Source organism: Quercus lobata, chromosome 12 (genome assembly GCF_001633185.2).
Source record: "Quercus lobata isolate SW786 chromosome 12, ValleyOak3.0 Primary Assembly, whole genome shotgun sequence".
In the NCBI taxonomy this organism is placed as follows: Eukaryota; Viridiplantae; Streptophyta; class Magnoliopsida; order Fagales; family Fagaceae; genus Quercus; species Quercus lobata.
The window spans coordinates 38,847,431-38,871,407 of record NC_044915.1 but is presented as its reverse complement, the minus strand read 5'-3'; the positions used below and the strand labels follow the sequence as shown (position 1 = coordinate 38,871,407).

General features: G+C 39.9%; 1 protein-coding gene across 1 annotated transcript; it reads left to right on the top strand.

Moving 5' to 3' along the window:
* Positions 1–18,912: 18,912 nt before the first annotated feature.
* Positions 18,913–22,734, top strand: LOC115970630. The gene is made up of 4 exons (XM_031090229.1): positions 18,913–19,948; positions 20,098–20,496; positions 20,588–20,635; positions 21,243–22,734. Exons 1-4 carry the CDS (start codon positions 18,913–18,915, stop codon positions 22,718–22,720), a joined length of 2,961 nt encoding a protein of 986 aa, XP_030946089.1. The 3' UTR covers positions 22,721–22,734.
* Positions 22,735–23,977: the final 1,243 nt, after the last annotated feature.

Sequence of the window (23,977 nt, the reverse complement as noted above, 5' to 3'; positions counted from 1 at the left end):
TTGAGTAAACAAAATTTTTCTATTTTGCAATATACATGTTTAAAAAAAACATATATATATTTTTTCTTTAAAAAGGACTTAGCATCTTGTCCTTAAAGTGGCAATGTGGCATTATGCTACAAGAGTAAAACATTTGGCATCAAATTTAGCTCCTCTTTAAATAATCGAATGACTAAACATACCAATATAACAAGAAAATGTATTCATCAATAGTAATCAATTGCCTTTATAAATTAAAAAGAAAAAAAAAATGAAAACCATAAGCCATAAGATACATAAATAGAAATTGAATTGAAATATAAATAAAAAAGATAAGAAAAATTTTGAACCTCTTAAGATTTTAAAACTATTTTCCCTTAACTTCAAGTAATAGTTCCGCCCCATAGTAAAGGTATTTACGTGGAAAACTCTATGAATAGGGATGAAAAACCACAGCAAGACGAAGGACTTTGTTTCCTTATCCTTGAGAAACTATGTAATATTACTGAGGAAAAAAAAAGTGTTACACGGTGTTCCTACATAGTCTTTCCTTCTCTATTGCTACATTTTTCTGCTCTCCTTTCCTAACTTAGATTTTTGGATCTCTCCTATGCTCAACAACATTCTTCTCTTATAGTATGAGGAATGTTGCTAGTTGTACAAGGACAGATGTCCTGACCTCATTGCTCACCACAAACCCTAGGACAACTATTGTTGTACTACCCTTCAACTGGACGAGAGAGAAAACCATGTTTGCCAAGCTAGTGGGCTGAAAGGCGGCTCTGTACCTCGTCAAAGGACAACTAGAGAGGAAGAGAGAGAAGCTGTAAATATGGAGAAGGTTACATGTGTCTTGAGTAGTGGTCCAAGCCTATAAAAGCCAATGAGGGGCATTCTGCAGCACCTAACCAAAGGGAGCTAGGTTCTCTATCATGGTAGTATTTGGTGTCCATACCAGACTATGTACCCTTTATCCTCCAATGATACCCACATTGTTGGCATGAGCCAAAGGCAAGGATTCCCTTACTAAAGTCTTTTCTTTTGTAACTCAATGACATCCACATGGAGGATTAGGATGTTATTTTCAATTGATGCATTCTTGTGTTTACTTCAGTGGCGGCGCCACGTATAGGTCAGGGTGTTCCCAGGAACACCCTAACCTAGAAAAAATTTAAAAAATATATATATATTTAATCCATAATAGGAACACCCTTAATCACAAAATTAGGAATACTCTCAATCACAAAATTAGGAATACCCTCAAATTAAAAAAAAAAAAAAAATTATCTGTTCTACTTTCAAGCCAAAAAAAAAAAAAACCCAAAAAAAAATTTTGAACTATAATCTTAAAAAAAAAAAAAAAAAATTGGTAACAGAGCCAAGCCCACTGCCCACGGCAAGCCCAACATAATACGGAGGTAGCAAACCCATGGATTCTCACCCAAAAAAAAAAAAAAAAAACAGTACAGAGCAAATCAGAAATCAAACCACGATTACGTCGTTGGCAGAGAAAACCAAATCTCAATACAGTTTATACAGAGCAAAAGCAAACCAAAACCCATTACCCAATACTGCAATATAGAGGTGTTTATCAAAAAAAAAAAAAAAAAAAAAACCAATACAGAGCAAACCAAACCCTAGACCCAGAGCAAACCAAACCCACGGTGAAACGGTCATGTCACTCACAGGCGCAGCTCGCTCCGCTTCTCGTTGTCCTCGTCTAGTCGTCATCGCTCTTCACTTGCCCCTCGTCGTCGCACGTCGCTTACCCCTCGTCGCAGATCGTAGATCGCAGATTGCAAATCGGTCTCGGCTGCTCCGGTGCTCGGCCTCAAGGTATTTCTCTCTCTTTTTCTCTCTTTTTTTCTCTCTCTCTCTCTCTCTCTCTCTCTCTCTCTCTCTTTATTCTAGTCTAAGTTGTCTAACTCAGTAACTCTCTCTCTCTCTCTTTTGAACTGTAAGACTCTGATTGGCTGCCGAATCTTTACTCTCTTTTTTTTTTTTTGAGAACCAATCTTTACTCTTTAACTTTATTTTGCTTTTTGCCTATTTTTTGGCTTTATCTTGGCTTTATCTTATTCGTTGCTGTTGCCTGTTGGTCAGTGACTCAGTGTGTGTTGGTGTTGGTGTTGGTGAGATATTGATTATTAACGTGTATTGTGATTGTGAAATTTTCTGATTGGCAGGTTGTGATTGGGTGACGGCTTGTGCTTGTCTGTTGAGTGGGGTGGGGGTAGATGGGCTGATGGGCACATGGGGCCGGGTAGTAAATAATAATTAAAGCAGTGTAATGTGTTGCACATTACACTGCTTTAATTATTATGCTGCACATGGGATGTATAATATTTGGCTCTTTTAGTGTAATGTGCACAAGGGACTAAACAATATAACAAATTAAAGTAATATAATTAATGACAAACAAATTAAAGTAATATAGTTTATTGTTATGTTAAACAACAATAATTAAAGCAATATAATTAACCATTACATTATAAAAGACAAATAAATTAAATTATGTTAGGCCAAATAATAATTAATAATTTTATAATTAATGAAACAATAATATAACAAATTATAGTTTATAAAAGACAAACAAATTAATGAAACAACTAAACAACAATAATTAATAATTTTATTAATATTTCAAATAAACTTATAGCTTATTGTTTATTCTTTTGCTAGAATTATGGACAAATATTTGATAAAAATACCACGTACCCAAGATTCAGCTCCTACGCAAGATTCATCTTCATCTTCTAAGCGAATTCGTGTTGACTTTAACTTAGAGAATCTTCCTTCAGATCCTGGGCTACAAGAAAAAATATCATCTTATCATCCTAATCATCATGATGAAATAAGAAGATATTATTTAACAAAAGGCCCTTATCAACCTGTTTTACACAGTGATGATTACCCTATATCTTATTTTTCTGGAATGCCCCGTCGATTTATATCCAAATGGTATAAAAATAGATACTGGTTGGAATATAGTATAGACAAGGATGCAATATTTTGTTTTTATTGCTACCTATTTGAGCAAGATGTTGGTAAGCAAGGAGGAGGTGACACTTTTGTAACGAAGGGATTCAAACTTTGGAATCAGAAAGATAAGTTAAATTCCCATGTTGGAGGAGTTAATAGTGCTCATAACCAAGCTATCTAGAAGAGTGAAGATCTATTGAAGGAAAAGCAACACATTCAAAGTGTTTTTGTTAAGCAATCAAATCAAGATAAAATTGAATATCGGGTTCAATTAAATGCAATAGTTGATTGTATAAGATTCCTTTTATGCCGGGGATTAGCTTTTCATGGTCACGATGAATCTCAATGTTCAAGTGATAAAGGAAATTTCTTTGAGCTTGTACAATTTTTGGGGGATCACAATGAATCTATCAATGAAGTGTTGCAAAAAGTTCCGAAAAATTGCAAGCTTACCCACCCTGATATTCAAAAAGACATTGTGAATGCAATTGCACGTGAAATATCCAAAGCCATCATCAAGGATCTTGACAATGGGTTCTTCTCAATATTAGTTGATGAGTCACGTGATATCTCAGTGAAAGAACAAATGACCCTCGTTCTTTGTTATGTGAACAAAAAAGGAATTATTATAGAGCGATTCCTTGGTATTGTACATGTAGCAAGTACTACTGCTTTGTCACTTAAACATGCTATTGAATGTTTACTTTGTGAACATAATTTGAGTTTATCGAACCTACGTGGGTAAGGTTATGACGGGGCTAATAATATGCAAGGTGATATTAATGGTCTCAAAACTTTAATTTTGAAAGAGAATAAGTCAACATTTTATGTCCATTGTTTTGCTCATCAACTCCAATTGACACTTGTTGCTGTTGCTAAAAATCACATTAACATTGCTGAATTTTTTTATGTGGTTAATAATTTAGTAACTGTTGTTGGAGGCTCTTGTAAGAGACGAGATGCTCTTCGAGATACACAATTTGCCAAAATTAAATAAGATTTAGAGAATGGTGTACGTAAAAGTGGACAAGGTTTGAATCAAGAGACAAATCTTAAACATCCTGGTGATACACGTTGAGGATCATATTATGGGACTATTCTCAACTTGATTTTGATGTTCTTTGCTGTTGTTGATGTACTAGAGATTACTGAAGAAGATGGCCTCTTCGACTAAAAAGTTGAAGTTCGATCTATTATGAGGTCAATTCTCTCTTTTGAATTTGTCTTTACTCTACACTTGATGAAAAATATTTTAGAGATCACAAATGAGTTGTCAATAGCATTACAAAAAAAAAAAAAAAAAAAAAATCAAGACATAGTAAATGCTATGGATCTTGTTAAAGTGTCTAAGCAACGGTTGCAAGTGATGAGAGATGATGGATGGGCATCTTTATTGGCTAAAGTATCTTTATTTTGTACCTCACATGATATTCCTATCTTGGACATGGAAGCGATATTTGTAGTTAGTGGGAGGCCGCGACGCAATACCCAACAAAATACAAATTTACATCATTATCGTGTTGAGCTATTCTACACAGTCATAGATATGCAACTTTAAGAGCTTAACAACCTCTTTTCTGAGGCAAATACCAATTTGCTACTTTGTATGGTTTGCTTGGATCCAAGTAATTCATTTGTGGCTTTCGATAAGGAAAAGTTGATACGTCTAGCTAAGTTCTATCCCTCTGATTTTCTTGAGACAAATATTTTGGCACTTGACTCTCAACTGCAGAATTACATTTTTGATATGCGCAACAATGACTTCTTTTTAGAGCTTCAAGGAGTTAGTGAACTTGCTGAAAAGTTAGTGAGCACAAGGAAACACGAGACTTATCCATTAGTCTATTTGCTAGTGAAGCTAGCTTTGACCCTTCCAGTTGCTACTGCAACAGTAGAAAGAAGTTTTTCAGCAATGAAATATATAAAGAATGAACTGCGCAATCGAATGGGAGATAAATGGGTGAATGATTGCTTGGTTGTGTATATTGAAAAAGATGTAGCTTGTAGCATTGATAATGAGACTATTATGCAACGATTTCAAAATATGAAAACTCGTAGAAGGCAATTGTAAATTCTATGTATTTGCGTATATTTTGATTGTTGTTGTTGTCAATATATAAAATTTTCTTTTTATTAGATTGTGTAATTTATGCTAGTTGAGGAACACCTTGAAAAAATTTCCTGGAATCGCCACTGGTTTACTTTCACCAGCTTACGTACAGTACACTGAGTAAGGAAATCTCAAATCTTCAAAGTTAAAATTATAAATTTGGGAAACCTTAATTATTCTTTCATAATGATATGATGGACACATGTATGTCATAGAGATAAACTACTATGAGATTGGAGTTAAATTGTAATTTCATACTTTGGGGTGTTAATGGTTCGAACTTCACTTCCTCCTCTTAGCTAGTCATCTACTTATCAAAAATGGTAATCTATTACAAGGTTACAAATTTGAAATTTAAAAACAATATGTTACTAACTTAAGACATAATGCATATATACATTTGGATTTGATCTTGTAATTATAGCTTGCTCATATTCAAATTCAAATTTTATAAAATATATTTAACACTTCCGGGCCCTAAGTTTGAGAGTGAATATCATGATCTACTAGCTAACTTCCTAGTTGCCACTTCCCCATACACAAAGTGCTTAGGGGTTTAAGGGAGAAAGGATTTGAGCTGCGGAGTTAGCAACATATTGTAATTATCTTTATTAAAAAAAAAAAAAAAAACCTTGTCAATTACCACATAAAAATAAAATGTAGAAATTGATAACATCCCAAAGATTTGATTAATATCTCAACAACTTGGTAATTGGTAAGTAAAGCAAATCTTTTATATATATATATATATATATACTTTTTATTTTTTTAATTCGATGATTGGAAACTTGGGAGATAAGATATTTGAACTTTGAATGTTTTCATTAAAAACATCATTTATGTGCCTACCAATTAAACTACAAGGTTTTTAGTCTACATTCTAAATGTCTCCATTTAGATTGCCCATATTTGAATCCAAATTAATACAATATAGCTAATACAATTCACAATAAAAAGAAAACTTAATTACATTAAAATTTTGAGGATCTAATATGCTATATGAAACACATTTATGGTAAGTTTTCTGTTATTCATATATGATAGGACTAACGAAATTGGCTACAGACGAGATAAGCAAGACTGATGAGACCATTCCCCAATGAAGATCCTAACCCTTGCCCACGTCACTGATGAAGACAGCTGGACCATTCAATGCCACCAATAATACCTCGGACGGTTACGGAACCAACTGTACAGACCATTAAGAGCATATTAAAAGCTCCATTACAAGGCAGGAGGCGTTACCAAAGGAAGACATTAGCATCACAATGCCAATCACAACGGCTAGAATCCAAGGCAACATATATAAAGCCCCCCACATTGCCAACACAAGGTACAAAAAAACACGGACACTCTAAAAGGATAGTGATTGCCATTTTACTGTTTTGTTTCATTTTACAATATACTCTCTCGTTCTGACTTTGGCATCGGAGATGTTGTGGTAGGCACCACACCGGTGACCGCCCTTACAGAAGCAGTCTCGTCATCTACACAGGCATCCAGGCGAGAATTTGGATCCATCTGGGCATGTTTAATTCGACTGACGAAGTCACGCTTCATCAGTTTGGCACTGTCTGTAGGGACGACATTTTCGTATTCATATTCGAAAACGCAATTTCCATTAACTTCTATATTCAGATGGAGTCCAATCAAGATTCCGCAGCCTTGGCTCAGCAAGTCCAAGCTCTTGTGGCCACCGTTGAAGAACTCACCAAACAAAATCAGGAAATGAAGCTACGTCTTCAACAAGTTCAATAGGAGGAGAATTGGTCCAAGGACAACCCGGAGGGTGAGGGAGACAACCATAGAAGGAGTATTCATCAAAGACCTACTACTTCGGACGAACAGAATTCAGATTTTCTTCGAGTAATAAGGAAGGAGATGGACGAGTTGAGGAATGTCATCAAGGAGAAAACGGATCGGAGCGTGGATAGAATGGTAAGGGCAATGGATTCGCCTTTTACTATAGCAGTCCTCGAATGCCCAGTGCCGTCAAAATTTCGTCTACCTTAACTTGAGCCGTTCGACGGGCTCAAAGACCCTCAGGATCACCTTAATACCTTCAAAACGACGCTAGGCCTTCAACAGCCCCCCAACGAGATACTGTGTCATTCCTTCCCTACCACTCTCAAAGGAGCTGCAAGGGAATGGTTCACAAAGTTGCCAACATCGTCCATTGACAACTTCGAGTAGTTAAGCAACGCCTTCTTGCGTCACTTCATTGGGGGGTAGCGTCCTAAGAGGCCAGCGGACCACTTGCTCACCATTAGGCAGGAAGAGAAGGAAACCCTAAGGTCGTACGTGAAATGCTTTACTCGAGAGACCCTGGAGGTAAACGAAGCTGATGACAAGGTACAACTGACGACCTTCAAAGCGGGACTGAGATCTAGAGATCTCGTGGCTTCACTCGTGAAGAATCCTCTAAAGATGATGGTAGAGATGCTCCTGAAAGCACATAAGTAAATGAATGCTGAAGACACTTTAGCAGCTATAGGGGATGTAGAGAAGCCAAGAGACAAAGGAAGGAAGGACGACAAGCGTAAGGGACAAAAGAGGGAGCGTCCAGATAGTCGGACCAATGACGGAAGAAGAAAAGAAGATAAAGGTCCTCGAACGGTAAAATTTACCCCTCTAGTTATGCCTGTTGACAAAATTTTAACACAGATTAAGGATGAGCATTACCTCAAATGGCCGAGGCCATTACATTAATCCCCTAACGTCCATGATAAGAATAAGTACTGTCGATTTCACAAGGATCATGGCCATAACATAGAAGATTGTCGGGACCTGAAGGAGCAAATAAAGGAGTTGATACGGAAAGGGAAACTGCAGAAATATGTGAAGAAGGAGGAATATAGTAAGTTCAGAGACGGCAATAAGAGCCAGCATGAGTCCTCTTCCAAGAATGACGATTGTTCGTTCCAGCCTCAACAGGATGTGATCGGGGAAATAAAGACAATTGAAGGAGGGCCCTTCACAGGAGGGTCATTCAGATCCCTTAAGCGAGTATGCCAAAGACAGGTGAATAACATCCACATGACACCTCCGTTTAAGCAAAAACGGACGGACCGGGATATGTCCTTTAATGAAGCGGATGCCAGGGGAGTGAAGCAGTCTCACAATGACCCTTTGGTCATAATACTGACTATAGAGGGATTCAACACCAAAAGGATCCTCATGGACAACAGTAGCTCTACAGACATCATCTACCTTCCTACTTTTCAGCAGCTGAAGCTAGATCCAAGGAGACTGCGCCCCTTTGACTCCCCCCTCGTCAGTTTCAGTGGAGACAGGGTATATCCCAAGGGCATAGTGACGTTGACAGTAACAGTGGAGACCTACACGATGCAGTTGACCCGTCAATTAGACTTCTTGGTGGTAGATTGCCCCTCATCTTACAATGTAATCATTGGGAGGCCCACACTCAACAAATGCAAAGCAGCCACGTCCACCTATTGCTTGAAGGTAAAGTTCCCAACGGATAATGGTGTTAGCAAAGTAAAAGGAGATCAAGTCTTAGCTAGAGAGTGTTACCAGGCCATCTTAGCTGCAAAGGAGAAACATACATGGATGATTAAAGAGAAGGAAGAAGATAAAATGGAAGCCCTGGAAACAATGGAACTGGCCGAAGGAGAGGCAACCAAGACGACGAAGATAGAGACGACACTAAGCCCTGAGATGAGAACAAGGCTCGTCCAGTTCCTTAAAGAGAACCTAGATGTCTTCGCATGGAGCCATGAAAACATGCCAGGCATATCCCCAGAAGTCATCCAACATAAGTTGAATGTGAACCCAGAAAGAAAGCCCATCCAGCAAAGACGGAGAGTCTTCGCCCCAGAACGAGACCAAGCGATTACAGATGAAGTTACCAAACTGTTGACAGCAGGCTTCATCCGGGAAGTGTACTATCCTGAGTGGCTCACAAGCGTTGTCCTAGTGAAGAAGGCAAATTGGAAGTGGAGAATGTGCGTGGACTTCACGAACCTGAACAAGGCATGCCCGAAGGACAGTTTCCCTCTACCAAGGATAGACCAGCTTGTGGATTCTACAGCCGGACATAAGTTGCTAACGTTCATGGACACTTTCTCAAGATACATCCAGATAAAAATCGCCGAAAAAGATCAGGAGAAGACTGCTTTCATCACGAGCCAATGACTCTATTGCTATAAGGTAATGCCTTTTGGATTAAAGAATGCAGGAGCGACTTATCAAAGATTAGTGAACAAGATGTTCAGCAAATAGATCGGCAGGAATATGGAAGTATACGTGGATAATATGCTCGTCAAGAGTAAAGAAGAGCTTGCCCATCTGGACGACCTAAAGGAAACATTTACCACCCTCAAACAATACCAGATGAGGCTGAATCCTAGTAAGTGTGTTTTTGGTGTAGTTTCAGGGAATTTCTTAGGATTCATAGTGTCCCAGAGAGGAATAGAAGCAAACCCGGAGAAAGTGCAAGCCATAATCAATATGGCATTGCCGAGGACAGTCAAGGAAGTCCAGAAGCTCACAGGAAGGATTGTAACTTTAAACAGGTTCGTCTCTAAAGCGACGGACAAATGCCTACCCTTCTTTAAGACCTTGAAGCAGGCTTTCGCTTGGACCGACTTTTTTAATGTGAAACAGCGTTCCAGGAACTGAAACGTTACCTGAGTAATCCACCCCTCTTAAGTCCGTCCAAGGAAGGGGAAAACCTATATTTGTACTTGGTAGTATCAGCTACAGCAGTAAGTGCAGCCCTGATTCAAGAAGAAGGTAAGAAACATCTCCCAGTTTACTACGTCAGCCAAGCTTTCCAAGGAGCTGAGTCCAAGTATCCAAGGATTGAAAAGATTGCGTTCACGTTAATAATAGCCTCACGCAAACTAAGGCAATATTTTTAAGCAAATCCTATCCTAGTGATGACGGACCAACCTATCAAAAAGTCCATGAACAAACTTGAGGCAGCCAGAAGAATGGTCCAGTGGGCAATTGAACTCAGTCAATTTGACATTGAGTACCATCCTAGAACAGCCATCAAGGCACAAGTTTTGGCAGACTTCATCGTCGAGTTCACCTTTTCGGAGGAGGACAGTCTTACCAACGAAACCGAACGATGGACGATACATACTGATGGTTCGTCAGCTCAAAAGAGGGGGGGAGTAGGGGTTGTCATAACCACCCCTGACAGAGAGGTGCTCAAATACGGAGTTCAACTAAAATTTCCGGCTACCAACAACGAAGTTGAATACGAAGGAATACTGACAGGATTGAGGCTCGGAAAGGCGCTTGGAGCTAAAAACCTGTTAGTCCAAAATGATTCAAAGCTGGTGATCGGGCAAATCAAGGGAGAGTACGAAGCAAAGGAAGAGAGAATGCAGAAATACCTCAGGCTGACGAAACATCTGACTCAGGAGTTCGATAAGGTGGAATTCGTACAGATCCCCAGAAGCCAGAAAATGGTAGCAGACGAAGTCTCGAAGCTAGCATCGTCAGAAGAAGGGGGGATAAGCATGGACTTGGCAATGGAAGTCCAGAAACACCCTAGCATTGAAGAAGTTCCAACATTCACAATCCAGAGCACAAACAGCTGGATGACACCAATCGTATCTTTCCTCCAGGACGGACACCTCCCTCAGAATACAGAAGAGGCCAAAAACATCAAGGAAGAGGGCGGCCAGATTTATGATCCTTAATGACACCTTATACAAGAGAGGGTTCTCCATGCCTTATTTGAAGTGTGTCGACGAAGAAGAATTCAAGTACATACTGGAAGAAATCCACGAAGGGATTTGTGGTGACTATGTCGGCCCTAGGTCCCTGGTGAACAAGGTCATTTGAACAGGTTATTTCTGGCCTACTATGCAGGTGGACACAGTGGAGCTTGTCAAGAAGTGTGACAAGTGCCAACAATACGGGAATGTCCAGCGACTTCCAGCAGAGAGACTGACGACGATAGCCTCTTCGTGGCCATTTGCGCAATGGGGAATCGACATCGTCGGTCCTTTGCCCTAAGGTAAAGGTCAGATAAAATTCCTACTAGTTGCTGTCAACTACTTCACAAAGTGAGTCGAAGCAGAGGCTCTAGCAACAATCACTGAAGTAAGAATTCGGAGCTTTGTGTGGAAGAATATAATTTGCAGGTTCGGGATTCCATTGACGATCATATCAGATAATGGGCAGCAGTTCGACAGCCAAGGCTTTAGGGACTTCTGTTCAAGTCTAGGCATCAAGAACCAATTTTCATCCCCAGGGCATCCCTAGGCGAATGGACAGACGGAAGTGACAAATCAGACACTACTCAAGATTATCAAAGCCAAGCTGGATGATGCGAAGGGTGGCTGGCCAGAAGAATTGCCCAACGTCCTATGGGCTTATAGAACCACAGCAAGAGCCCTAACGGGAGAAACCCCCTTCAGGCTCACCTATGGCACTGAGGCAGTGATCCTGGTCGAGGTAGGAGTAACCAGCATCAGGGGAGAGGTATTCAACGAAAAGGGCAATGACAATCAACTGCAGTTCAACCTAGATTGTCTGGACGAAGTAAGAGACAAAGCTTCCTGCAAAATGGTGAAGTACCAACAGAAGATGGCCAAATACTACAATAAGAGGGTCAAACTTAGACAACTTGACATAGGCGACCTTGTCTTGCACAAGGTTACCACAGCGACTAGAGATCCTGCCCAAGGAAAGCTTGGCCCCACATGGGAAGGACCTTATCGAGTCGTCCACTACTCTAGGCAAGACAGTTATAACCTGGAAACGGTAGACAAACAGAGGCCCCTTCGACCATGGAACGTTAAGCACTTGAAGAAGTACCACCAATAGATGTATCAAATGAATATATTCGTTCCTAAAATTAATAAAAGAATTATTCACCCAATGTCTTCGTGCAAGCAGATCTAGTCAGCTGTAAAACCAAAAATGGCTAAGTAACAAGATTCCGCCTTGACAGATGTAATTTACTAACAAAGCCAAAAATATGACAAAATCCCTTAAATGGGTGTAAGTCAAATGATTAAGTAACAAGATTTCGCTCTGACAGATGTAAGTTACTGACGAAGCCAAAATATGACGAAATCCCTTATATAGGTGTAAGTCAAACGGCTAAGTAACAAGATTCTACCCTGACGGATGTAAGTTACTGACGAAGCCACAAACATGACAAAATCCCTTAGTAGGTGCAAGTTAAACAACAAAACGACTAAGTGACAAGATTCCGCTTGATGGATGTAGGTTACTGACGAATCCACATACAACGATAAAATCCCTAGGAGAATAAAAAAAAAGGACAAGAACCTTGCAACAAATCAAAACAAAGCTCAAGCTGCATCCAAGCTCCCCTGAAGGGTTGTGAGTTGCAGACTAAGTAGCAGATTAGTGACGAAGGAAGAGGAAAAGTTACAGCTAAAATTTTTTGCTAAGTGCAAGGTATGGACGAATGTAAAACATCACAAGCATATGACAAACCAGTAAGTAAGCAAGCAAGTAAGTCCACAACCATGAATTTAAAAGCCCAAAAATGACGGGCAATTGCCACTGTGTTCACATCTAAAGGCCCATAAACACTGGGCGACAAAAATTGTTCTCAAGATAGATTGAATTGTTCTAAAATTAGATTTACAAAAATCCCAAAACATGGTAGGCTACTAAAAAGAAACAAAAGAAAAGAAGAAATTTTCACAAGTATTAGGTTCGGGGGCCAATAGCAGCGTCATCACCAATAGTAGCGTCATCACCGGCAGCAGCATCGTCAACAGGAGCCTTTTCAGGGATGTCATCCTCAGGAGCGGAAGATTGGGCAGCCTTGTCAATCACCATCTCCTAGTCCACAACTTCAAGATCCAAGTTCTGTAGATCAACTCCAGTGGGATGCTTGACGAGGTACCGCCTTAAAAGCTCAAAGCCTTTGAAGTACCAACTGAAGAGCACAGTGTTGTACTCATCAATTTGCTGGAAAGCCTCGACGGACCTGGCAGCAATAGTCTTAAGCTTCTCCTTAGTTGCCAGAAGCTGATCGTCTTTCTCCAATGTTAATTGACACTCAACCCAGAGATTGTTAGTCAAAGTCTTGATGCTTTCCTTCAAAGTGTTGACCTTGTGCATAGATTTGATGAGCTTCCTCTTCAGTGTAGAATTCTCCTCTTCCAAGGCCTCCATCCTGGATGTTAATGACGCCACCTTGGCCTCTTGAGTGAGGTACTTAGAAGCAATGTGGAGACTCTCCCCCAACACCTGAACTGAAAGCTATAGTCATCAGTACAAAGAGAGAAAAATATCAGAGGCGCACGAGCAGATTACCTGGATGAGCTTGTGGACTTGTTGATTTGCGATCACATTGAATGGCACGCTGATAAAAATCTTTAGGTCCTCAGCAGTCACGACCCCGTGTGCCCTGTCCACAGCCAACCCTTCGTCACCCCATACAGTGGACAAATGAGAGTCAGCTTTTTCCTTCTCCTTACCCGATATACGTGGCCTTTTCGATGAAGGAGTGGGAATCTCTTCAACCGAAGTGGCTGGAGAGGCCGTCCTCACAGTCCCAACACCGGAGACGACGGGAGTAACAGAAGTAACTGGTGTAACAGACGGACCTTTCCCTGTTACACGTACTCCCTTCTTCCCGATGTTGGACAAAGGCTCGTCCTTCTTAGACCTCATCTTTGCGTACATATCCTTGTTGAACTTGGTCGTCATCTCTGCAAGAAGAAAACACTTGTTTAAAAAAAAAAAAAAAAATCCAAGTGCTTAAAAGAAAGTCAATACTGACGATATCAAACACTGATGAACTTAATGCTTACTTTTTTTTTCTTCAATGCCAAGACTTCGCAGAACGTAGGAGGACGGGTCGGGACCAAGATGATAGAAAGCAAGGGTCCGTAGATCTACTACGTCGTCCCAATTTTCGATCGACAGGGCGTACTGTATGGCCTTCTCAACACGCTTCTTATACCTGCTCTTGAGCTTAGGTCGTCTTTTTACTGCGCAAAACAAGAAACAAGGAGTCAGTGATGATAACAGCAAATATAACGAAACTGAAAACAACGAGAAGAAATACTGACGCACCTAAGGTCGGGGTTCCCCACCGATGAAGCAAACTCGAGATATCACCCCATTCCCGGCTGGAGAGAGTCTCAAAATCATCCCCGGACACAAAGAAAAATCTTGACTTCCAATACCTGAAGGACGATGGTAAACCCTTGACAATCCTGGTTTTCCTCTCCTAGGACACTAACTCATAATACCCGTACTCTTTAGACCCTTTCAAACGATACATATGGACGAGCTCAGCCACCTTAATCATGTCCCCGATAGCGGCCAACCATATTTCCATACAGTTAACCACTATCCTCCACGAGTTGGGCATAAGCTGCCCGAGGGCAACGCCAAAATGATCCAAAAGCTCCATGATCAACGGGTGGACGGGGAACCTAAGGCCACAAGTGAAGGCAGCCTCATAGAAGCATACCTCACCAGGAAAGAAGTGGCAAGCCCTATCCTCGTCATTAGGCCGACGAACACAAACCCTCTCCGAAAATTGAAATTTCTCTCTAAATCTACCTACGGTTTCAACATCTAGCCCACACACCTCCTCGAGGGCGTAAAAAGCCCTAACCTCTCGAGAAGTAGAGACGGCGGTATCTCCCTCCACCGGCTCGCCACTAGATGACAACCCAATGTCGAGTTCACTGGACCTAACCTCAGACATCGTCCCCCGCTATTTAACCAGACCCTTAAACCAATCAATAGATTGACGAAGCAAAGGGAACAACTCAGCCAATACAACACCTAAACTGTTACCCTAAAAAACGAAGTCCTCGACGTTTGGGAAAACACCTAGAGACCCCCCCAAACGTGGAAAAAGGAAAGAAATTGAGGGGCAAGCTATCCTAACCTCAGAACTACCAACCATGGACACCCAGAAAAAATGCAGAAGAATGAGGTAAATACTAAAACCCCAAAAGCAAGAAAACAAAGACAATCACAGCGATAGAAAGAAAAAGGAAAAATCAGAAGCTTACAATAGATTACAAAGGAAAAGAAAAAGGAAATAGAGGGAAAGGAAAAAGAGAAACATACCTTGAAAAAGTGCAGCACAAATTGGAAAAGGAGAATCGCTGGAACAAAGTTGGAACGGTAGCAAGAACAAGCGGGGAAGAAGAGACTCAAAGCAATGAATAAGGAAATTGGGAAAAGTAAAGGGGGAAATGAAAGGAAAAGGGAGTTTAAAAACTAAAGCCCAAACAACTAAAAAACATCGGGAAACCCAAGGGTCATGCAAAAAACCCACCAATCAGCATGCGCCACGTGGCCATGAAGCGTGTGGTGTCGCCACTACGCATTTAATACAACGTGAAGTCCCAAGAGTCACTTACAGACCAAGGACCTTTTATCTTCTATGGTCATCATGACATGTCACAACGACCATAGAATCCGGGGGCATCTGATAAGACTAACGAAATTGGCTACAGACGAGATAAGCAAGACTGACGAGACCATTCCCCAATGAAGAGCCTAACCCTTGCCCACGTCACTAATGAAGATAGCTGGACCATTCAATGCCACCAATAATACCTCAGACGGTTATGGAACCAACTATACAAACCGTTGAAAGCACATTAAAAGCTCTATTACAAGGCAGGAGGTGTTACCAAAGGAAGACATTAACATCACAATGCCAATCACAACGGCTAGAATCCAAGGCAACATATATAAAGCCCCCCCACACTGCCAACACAAGGTACAAAAAAACACAGACACTCTAAAAGGATAGTGATTGCCATTTTACTGTTTTGTTTCATTTTACAATATACTCTCTCGTTCTGACTTTGGCATCGGAAACGTTGTGGCAAATACTACATCGGTGACCGCTCTTACAGAAGCAGTCTCATCATCTACATAGGCATCCAGGCGAGAATTTGGATCCATCTGGACACATTTAATTCGACTGACGAAGTCACACTTCATCAATATACAATGTTTTTTATTTGGTTACGAATAATGTATTAATGCAAATATAAGGGGGTGTTGCATTGCCATGATAAGTTGGCTAACCACGATCCAAGCATGATGATACGCTATTGATGAAATTGTGTTGACGTGGCTAAACATTCAGGATGATGTGGCACATGAGGTGGCCGAACCTATCATGAGCAATTGATTTAGCGAGTTCCACAAGCAAGCCTTCTTTAACATTGACCAAATGTTTTAGGCCTATGCTTCAACCTTAAACTTTTCTGTTGAAAATATTAGAAAGTTTCAGGTAAGGTAGAAGGCTTTTGCCATATTAGGTATAAGCTATTATTAAAGAGACAAAAAAGTAGCATTACCCCCACCCCCCCCCCCCCCACACACACACACACACACACACAAATAAAAAACCTACAAGTTAGATATTAGGATGAGGGTATTTTCACCTCGTGTGTAAAATTCTCTAAATAGTATCTTTTACTTTTCACTATTCTTTAAAAAAACTGTATATTTTCCTTTTTTAAGGTTTAACTCTAGTTTAATACAACAATAAAAATAAATAAATCAATGAAATAACTTATCCAAAATGAAAACTAATGCTCTGTTTGTTAAATTTGATCAAACTTCAAAATATTTTATATTGACTGAAAAATCTTTGTAACAATTTGTAAAATGTTTTACTAGAAAAAGCAGATAAAACATTTTACAAAGCATACAGCCACACTATCCTTCCCTTCTTTCTCTTATGGTGATTGGGATGCATCAATCTGGTTGTTGGGAGGCGTCAATTTTAGGCCGATGTGGCAGTTTGTGGTTGGATTTGGTGGTTTGTGTTTGAAATATTGTAGGTAACATAAAACACTTGAAAATTGTTGAATGAGTTGATAGCATTTTATATTTGAAAACGATTTACAATGAAGCAAATAAAACGTAAAATTGTATTAAGAAGTTGCAAGAAATTCTTGACCTATTGATTTTGGTGGAAGACATTTGTTATTTTAGAGCATTAGCATCCAAGTTCGCAAAAAATGTTCCATTTTACCATCTAAAAAACTACTTTATCTATTATACTATTTCACTTTACAATACACCCAATATCCCAAATTTTATTTTTTACATACAACACATTAAAATAATATAACCTACACAGTAAAATAATATAAAAATATATATCTCACTTCTCTCTCTTCCTCTTTGTTTCTCTTACGCTCTGTCTCTCAACCATCCACCACCGTTACTGAGCAACCCAAACGCACCACCGCCCACAACCACAACCTTGGATTCAAACCCAAACAAAACACAATACCCAAACCAAAACTCAAACCCAAACTACCATATATTTCTCTCTTCTACACCACCACCACCATAGCTACCACCACACCACATACCCACCAAAACCCATAACCCACACCAGACACCAGACACCAAACCCACAATGACCACGCCACCATCACTAGACCACCCCGCAACCCAGCAACAACCCATACCACAAAGCTCATAACCCATGTAACCCACAACTCCCATGCCATCACGACCCATGACTACGCCACCACTGCACCTCCCCAAAACCTAGTAGCAACCCACAACCCACGTGACCCACAGCCCACATCCCCTGCAACCACCTAACTCACGCCGCCGCAACCACCTACCCACACCACAACAATCACTTGACCTATGCCTTCACCATGATACCACCACACAATTTGAGAGAGAGAAAGAGAGAGAGAGAGAGAGAGATGAAAAAGTGACCGAAAGAAAGTAAAAAACTAATAAAATAAGTTTACAATCATGCTACAATAAAGTCTATAAATTAGAGTTCACTGTAGCTAAATTATAAATTATCTTAAAAACAGCCCTCCGAATAATACTCACTTTTTGTGGTTTGATGGTATAAAATAACAATTTGGGAGTTTTAAAACTTCCGATGCTAATGCTCTTAATATTGTACTAATACCAAACTTAAGAAAAAAGAGAGAGTAATATAAATCTTATGTTTCATTTTATGCTCAAGCAAGCGACATGATTACTACATAATTAAGTAAATTCAAACAAAACGACATGATTGTTATATAATTAAGTAAATTCAAACAAATTGTAATCTATAGAGAAAAAAAAAAAAAAAAATTGTACAAGATGGATAGAGAGAGTGGGATCAAACCAAAATACGCACGGCTTTAAGTGATGACTCATGGGTCATGAAGTGAGTAATTGGAGCAGAGTCATCGATTCGAACAGTCCACATCGCCCTCTGAAATCAAAATGCACTCTCCTTCACACTCGCAGTTTCCACTTGCAGACTTACTTCCTCACTCTGCGCGGGAACTCGTGGAATTTTCTCACTTTTTCTATTCATATTTATTTATTTATTTCTCTCCTTCCAAAACAACAAAGCCATCAACAACATTGAATACCCCTGAACAAATACAATGTTAATTCTCAGAGCCGCGTTTCTCAGTCCAGGTACAATCATGACGCTCCCTAATCATGCAATTTCTCTCTCTCTCTCTCTCTCTTGTCAAAAATGACACATCAAGATTTCTGTGAGGTTCAATTAATTAACTGGTTAATAACTTGAATGGTCTTAATCATTGCAGTTCCACAACCCTCGACTTTTTCTGCTACTTCTTTTCTTTGTTTTGCAGTTGCTTTAAACTGGCTATGATCCCTATACTTTCATTTGCGACTTTCTCTTTTGGATATATGGCAACAATCTATAAGTCCAAAAGCATTGATAAACCTTGTGAGGTTTTTTTTTTTTTTTTTGAGAAAAAAACCTTGTGAGTTTTAGCAAGAAAAACAAACATAAATACCAATAACCAAACTAGTTCAATCTGGTTCTTATCTAAGTTTTCTCTCTAGCGAGAAAGTCTGTTTGGGCCCATTTGTTAATTATGGGTGATAAGGGAGATACAACCAAGATGCAACCACAACAAAAGCAAATTTCAACTTCTCCCAAAGACCCACTTGAGGAATCGACAGAGTCAAGGCCACACCATCACCAACAGTCCCCTCCGGTCGTTGCTGCTAAAGGAGCTTCTCCCTTCATCTCTGTCCCTCTTTATGTTCCAAGTGGTGCTACATCATCACCATTTGAGCAACAATTTGAGGCTGTGAATCCAAAGAGACCTAGGTATACGGGGCAATGGAAGCTTCTACCTTCTCCAACTTCACAACAAAAACAGACCCAGTTGGCTATGCTAAGCTCCGAATCAAGCCCATCACCGACCACACACGCAACCAACCCACAAACCCAGCAACACCACACAACAGCCGCTTCCTCTTCAGACACAGCCTCATCGCCATCTCACTCTCCTATGCCTTCTATGTCTGCTGCCTCCGGCCAAGACACAGACAAGCTAGAGGGAGAGCAATCTCATCATCAAATCAGAAAAGGAAAATATGTGAGCCCTGTTTGGAAACCAAACGAGATGTTGTGGTTGGCTAGAGCTTGGAAGATTCAATACCAAGGTGGATCTGATATAGGGTCTGGCTCATCTTCAAGAGCAGAGCAATTAGAGAGTGGTCAAAGTAGAGGTAAAACTAGAGCAGATAAAGATAAAGAAGTAGCTGATTTTCTTCAAAGACATGGGGTCAATAGGGATGCTAAAACTGCTGGGACTAAGTGGGACAATATGTTGGGGGAGTTCAGGAAGGTGTACGAGTGGGAAAGAGGGGGTGAGAGAGAGCAAGTTGGAAAGAGTTACTTTAGGCTCTCTCCTTATGAAAGGAAGCTCCATCGATTGCCAGCTTCGTTTGATGAAGAAGTTTTTGAAGAGCTTTCACAGTTCATGGGTTCTAGAATGAGATCATCTCAAAGTAGAGGAAGCTTAGGAATTGTAGCTGGGGATGATAGTCGAACAGTTCTCACTGGGACAAGAGCTTTGCCTCCACCTCCTCCATTCAAAGAAGATGAACTCCCTCTTTCAGGTTTGCATTTACGATAGAAAAAATCAAGTATAAATTTCCATTGTGCGTGTGCGTGTGCGTGTTTCCAGGATTATTATGCGTTTTGTCAATGAAAACTTAGGTTCTACGGTTCTATACTTCAAAATAAAGCTGTTTTGTTATCTGTGCAGCTCGGGCAAAACAATTGGTTATGACCAGTGGTAATGAACCTTTATTCCATGGTACCAGAGGGACCTTACTAGGGTTTGAGTCTCCTCTAGACATTGTAGCCGCTTCATCTTCTTCATTATCTAAAGAGCTCCGTCGAATTGGAAAGATACGAATGACATGGGAAGAATCAGTGAGCTTATGGGCTGAAGAAGGTGAGCACCATAGAGGAAGGGTGAGGCTCCAAGGTTCAAGCTTTTTAAATGCAGATGAGCTTACTTTCTTTGACGATTCCACGGTCCCTTGCAACATGGAAACCTTTGAAGATGGGCCTCTTAAAGGCTTCTCTGTAGATAGATTCGTTTCTGGACAACAAGTCAAAGTTTTTGGCAGGAGGAAAGCTTCCTCTACAGCTTCTTCTGGTACAAATAAAATTTGTTATTAGTCAAATATTATTCCTCTTTTACTGTTTTACATCATCTAGGAATCTAACTAATCTCTCACTCATGCCAGGCTTCACTGAGAGAGTCCAGCTTCCTTTCACTGAACCCTCTATCAGATGTAAGTGGAATTTAATTTCTTAACTTGCTATATGTTCAACTGCCCAATATTTTAGTCTTAAGCGTTAGTATTATGTTATTAGATATGGCTAAAAAAAGACCAATACTAGGGATTATTCAAATGTTATTACATCAACTATACAAATTCATGTTTTGTTTAATATAAGAAATAATTTAAACATTTATTCAATATGTTATATTGAAGGATATCAATCCCATCTGTTGTCCCATCAAAACTGTAAACATTAGCACTTTCTTTGAGGAATTGGGGAGACTTTTATAAGTCTAGTAGGTCGCATTCATTGGGGGGTCCAATTTATCAAATACTATGTGGTAGTGTGGAAGTATCTTGGCATCAAGAATTTTTCTGTGTCCTTCATGAGTAAAACTAGACTGCGTGGATTCTCCCAAAAAAAAAAAAAATGAAAGAGTAAAACTTGACTGGGCTATATAATATTATTAGATTTTTCATTCTCTGTAGAAAACATATGCAGAAATTATACTGAATGTATTCACACATGCCGGCAATTTATTATGTTTTTATCTTTTCTCTTTATTTTTATTCTTGACACTATGCAATATGTGCTCTATGGTCCGTGTTGGTGCAGCTATTCCTCCATGGGAATATCAAGATCCGACTGAGTATTACGTAGGGTGTCTGCGAGTTCCACCACCAACACTACCAAGCTTGTTTGAGCTCTCATTACACTTGCAAGAACCACCACCTGAAGAATTGCGTTTTCCACTGCGAAGAGATGTTTACCGGGACTTGCCTCTAGGGAAAGAGCATTTCTTTACAATCTCTACCGAGTTATTAGACTGTAGAACCTTCATATACGACATTCTGAGCCCAATTATCCGAACTAACCCTAGCATTAGCAGTGCCACTTTTACAAGTAGAGACTCTTTTATTGGCCTTTGGGATGATTGCATCAATAGGATTGTGTCTAAATTCTGTTCAGTTGAAATGGTTGTTATAAGAAAACCCTCTTCAGCGTCGACCGAGATGTTGCAGGATCAATGGCCTAACGTGACGGGTTTTGTTAGAAATTTTTGCTTATGGAGAGGTGAGGAAGCTGATAAATCAAGGGATGAAGCTTTGGACCCCTCATCTTCAATTGCTGAAAAGCTTTTATGGACGTACACGGATCTTCCATACATTTTGGGCTACTATGCTGTTGGTTATTTGGTAACATTTTGTGCACTAACCCGTGCACAAGACCGCATTATCCGAACAGATTTATGCTCACTAGACCTATCTTCACCGGTGGAGAGACTCAAAGCCCTAGTCCCATGTTACAGAATTGCTGGGCTTTTGCCATTGCTAGCTGATCGGTGCTTCAATAACATCAACAACAGTGGTGTGAATTACAAGCAGCTGTTTGCTTATAGTGATTTTGAGAGACTTGATTTGGGTAATGGAAATTTCATCGAAATGACTCCAAATACCGTGACCAGAATTTTCTCAAGCAAAAGAAGATGGACTGCAGTGAAGGAAATCTACGATTTTCTTGACCAACGTATCCCACATGCGGAATTCATTTTCCGATCATCGGAGAAAGACTTGGCATTGGTTTTCAAGCCAAGAGGGTGCAAATTCAAGCCGACAAACTGTGACCAACTCGTGGAGGCACTCAAGTACGTGACAAAAGCCTTAGTAGCACTACACGACCTATCTTTCATGCACAGAGACTTGGGTTGGGACAAAGTGATGCGACGAAGCGACAGAGAAAACGAGTGGTTCGTCTGCGGGTTCGAGGAAGCAGTGGGCGCACCACAAATATACCCGCACGGGGCGGCTGCCGCCGGAGGAGTAGGAGACGCGGCGGCGCGTGGAAGACACGCGCCAGAGATGGGAAGGGGGCTGCATGGAGTGAAAGTGGACGTGTGGGGTGTAGGGTATTTAGTAAAGACGAGTGGGTTAGGTGGTAACGGAGTTGTGGGTGGGGTCCCAAAGATGCTGAGAGAGCTTCAGAATCGGTGCTTGGATCAGAACCCAGAGCAGAGGCCAACTGTAGCCGACTGTTACCACCACCTGCTTCAGTTGCAGTCATCTCTGTCAGCTTCTTCTGGAGGAGGGTACTGATAAATCTCTGAATACTGCTACTACTACTGATATGATTGATAGGTAGATAGATTAAAAAGAAAAAGGAAAAAGGGGGGGGGGGGGGGATATTTAATTAATGGGGGGTAGGTTTTTTAATATATATTTTTTTACTTTTTGTTTGTTGTGGTTGTTTTTGTGGCATTGGAGGGCGTTAATATATTTGGTTGTTCTTTTTAATTTTGATACCTTAAAAATGGAGGAAAAGTTCTGGCTTCTAAAGGGGGTGGTGTTGGTGTCTGGGATTTGGGGGAGAAATGGCGGCTGATGCCGGGTAAAGTTGGTTCTAGATCTGTTAGATTTGTAGGGTTTGTTCCATCAAGTCAAATCAGCAATTAATACACTGATGCGCAACTGTAATAGTGTTTTTGGGGGTTTTGATTAATTAATGAATGAATACAATCTCGTTGGGATAATTTAAGGCTTTCTTCTTCTTCTTCTTTTCATCGTTCTCTTCTTTTTTTTTTTTCTTTTTTTTTTTTCCCTCTATTTTTGTATTTTGTTATTTGAGAGCATGTATAAAAATATGTATAAATAAAAAAGTGTGTAAAAATAAGTGTAATTTTTTTTTGAAGATGTATAATGTTGTTTACCTATATTCTATTTTATGTTTGAATTTTTTTTATTTAACATAATTACATTGTCACTTGAGATTTGAGAAAATGATCTTCACTCTAAACTTAAAGGGAAAAAAACATTCATATCTCTTGAAATATGAAGAAAATAACACTTACCTCATTTCGTTTATATTTATATTAAAGAATAATTACAGTAAACCTACCCGTGGTATGGTCCATATTTACTTTGCCTACCTGTGGTTCAATCATTTATACTTTACCCACGTAAGCTTATTTCTGTTAAGATTTTGTTGCCCACTTATTGGCTTTTCTGTTAAAAAAAAACTTCTGCCACTAAAACATAACATAACACGAATCAAAAAGTTAGGGTTTGAATTTTTTGAAAGAACTTAGGTTATGGGGTTTTGAAAGAGTTTGGGTTATGGAGTTGTAGAAGAAGAAGAGTACAATTTCAAGCGTCTCCTTGATAGGACCATTACTTCTTCTTCTTCTTCTTTTAGAGACAGAGATCTTGTTGATATTGATGTCATTCTAATTGACGCTCTTTCAAAAAATAGTCAATCTTATTCTTAATAGCTTTCAACAAGTAATGGTCACCAATTGGGTTATCACAAGGTTTAGGATGAGACCCAGTAACGAGCAAGATATGAGGCTTACCATT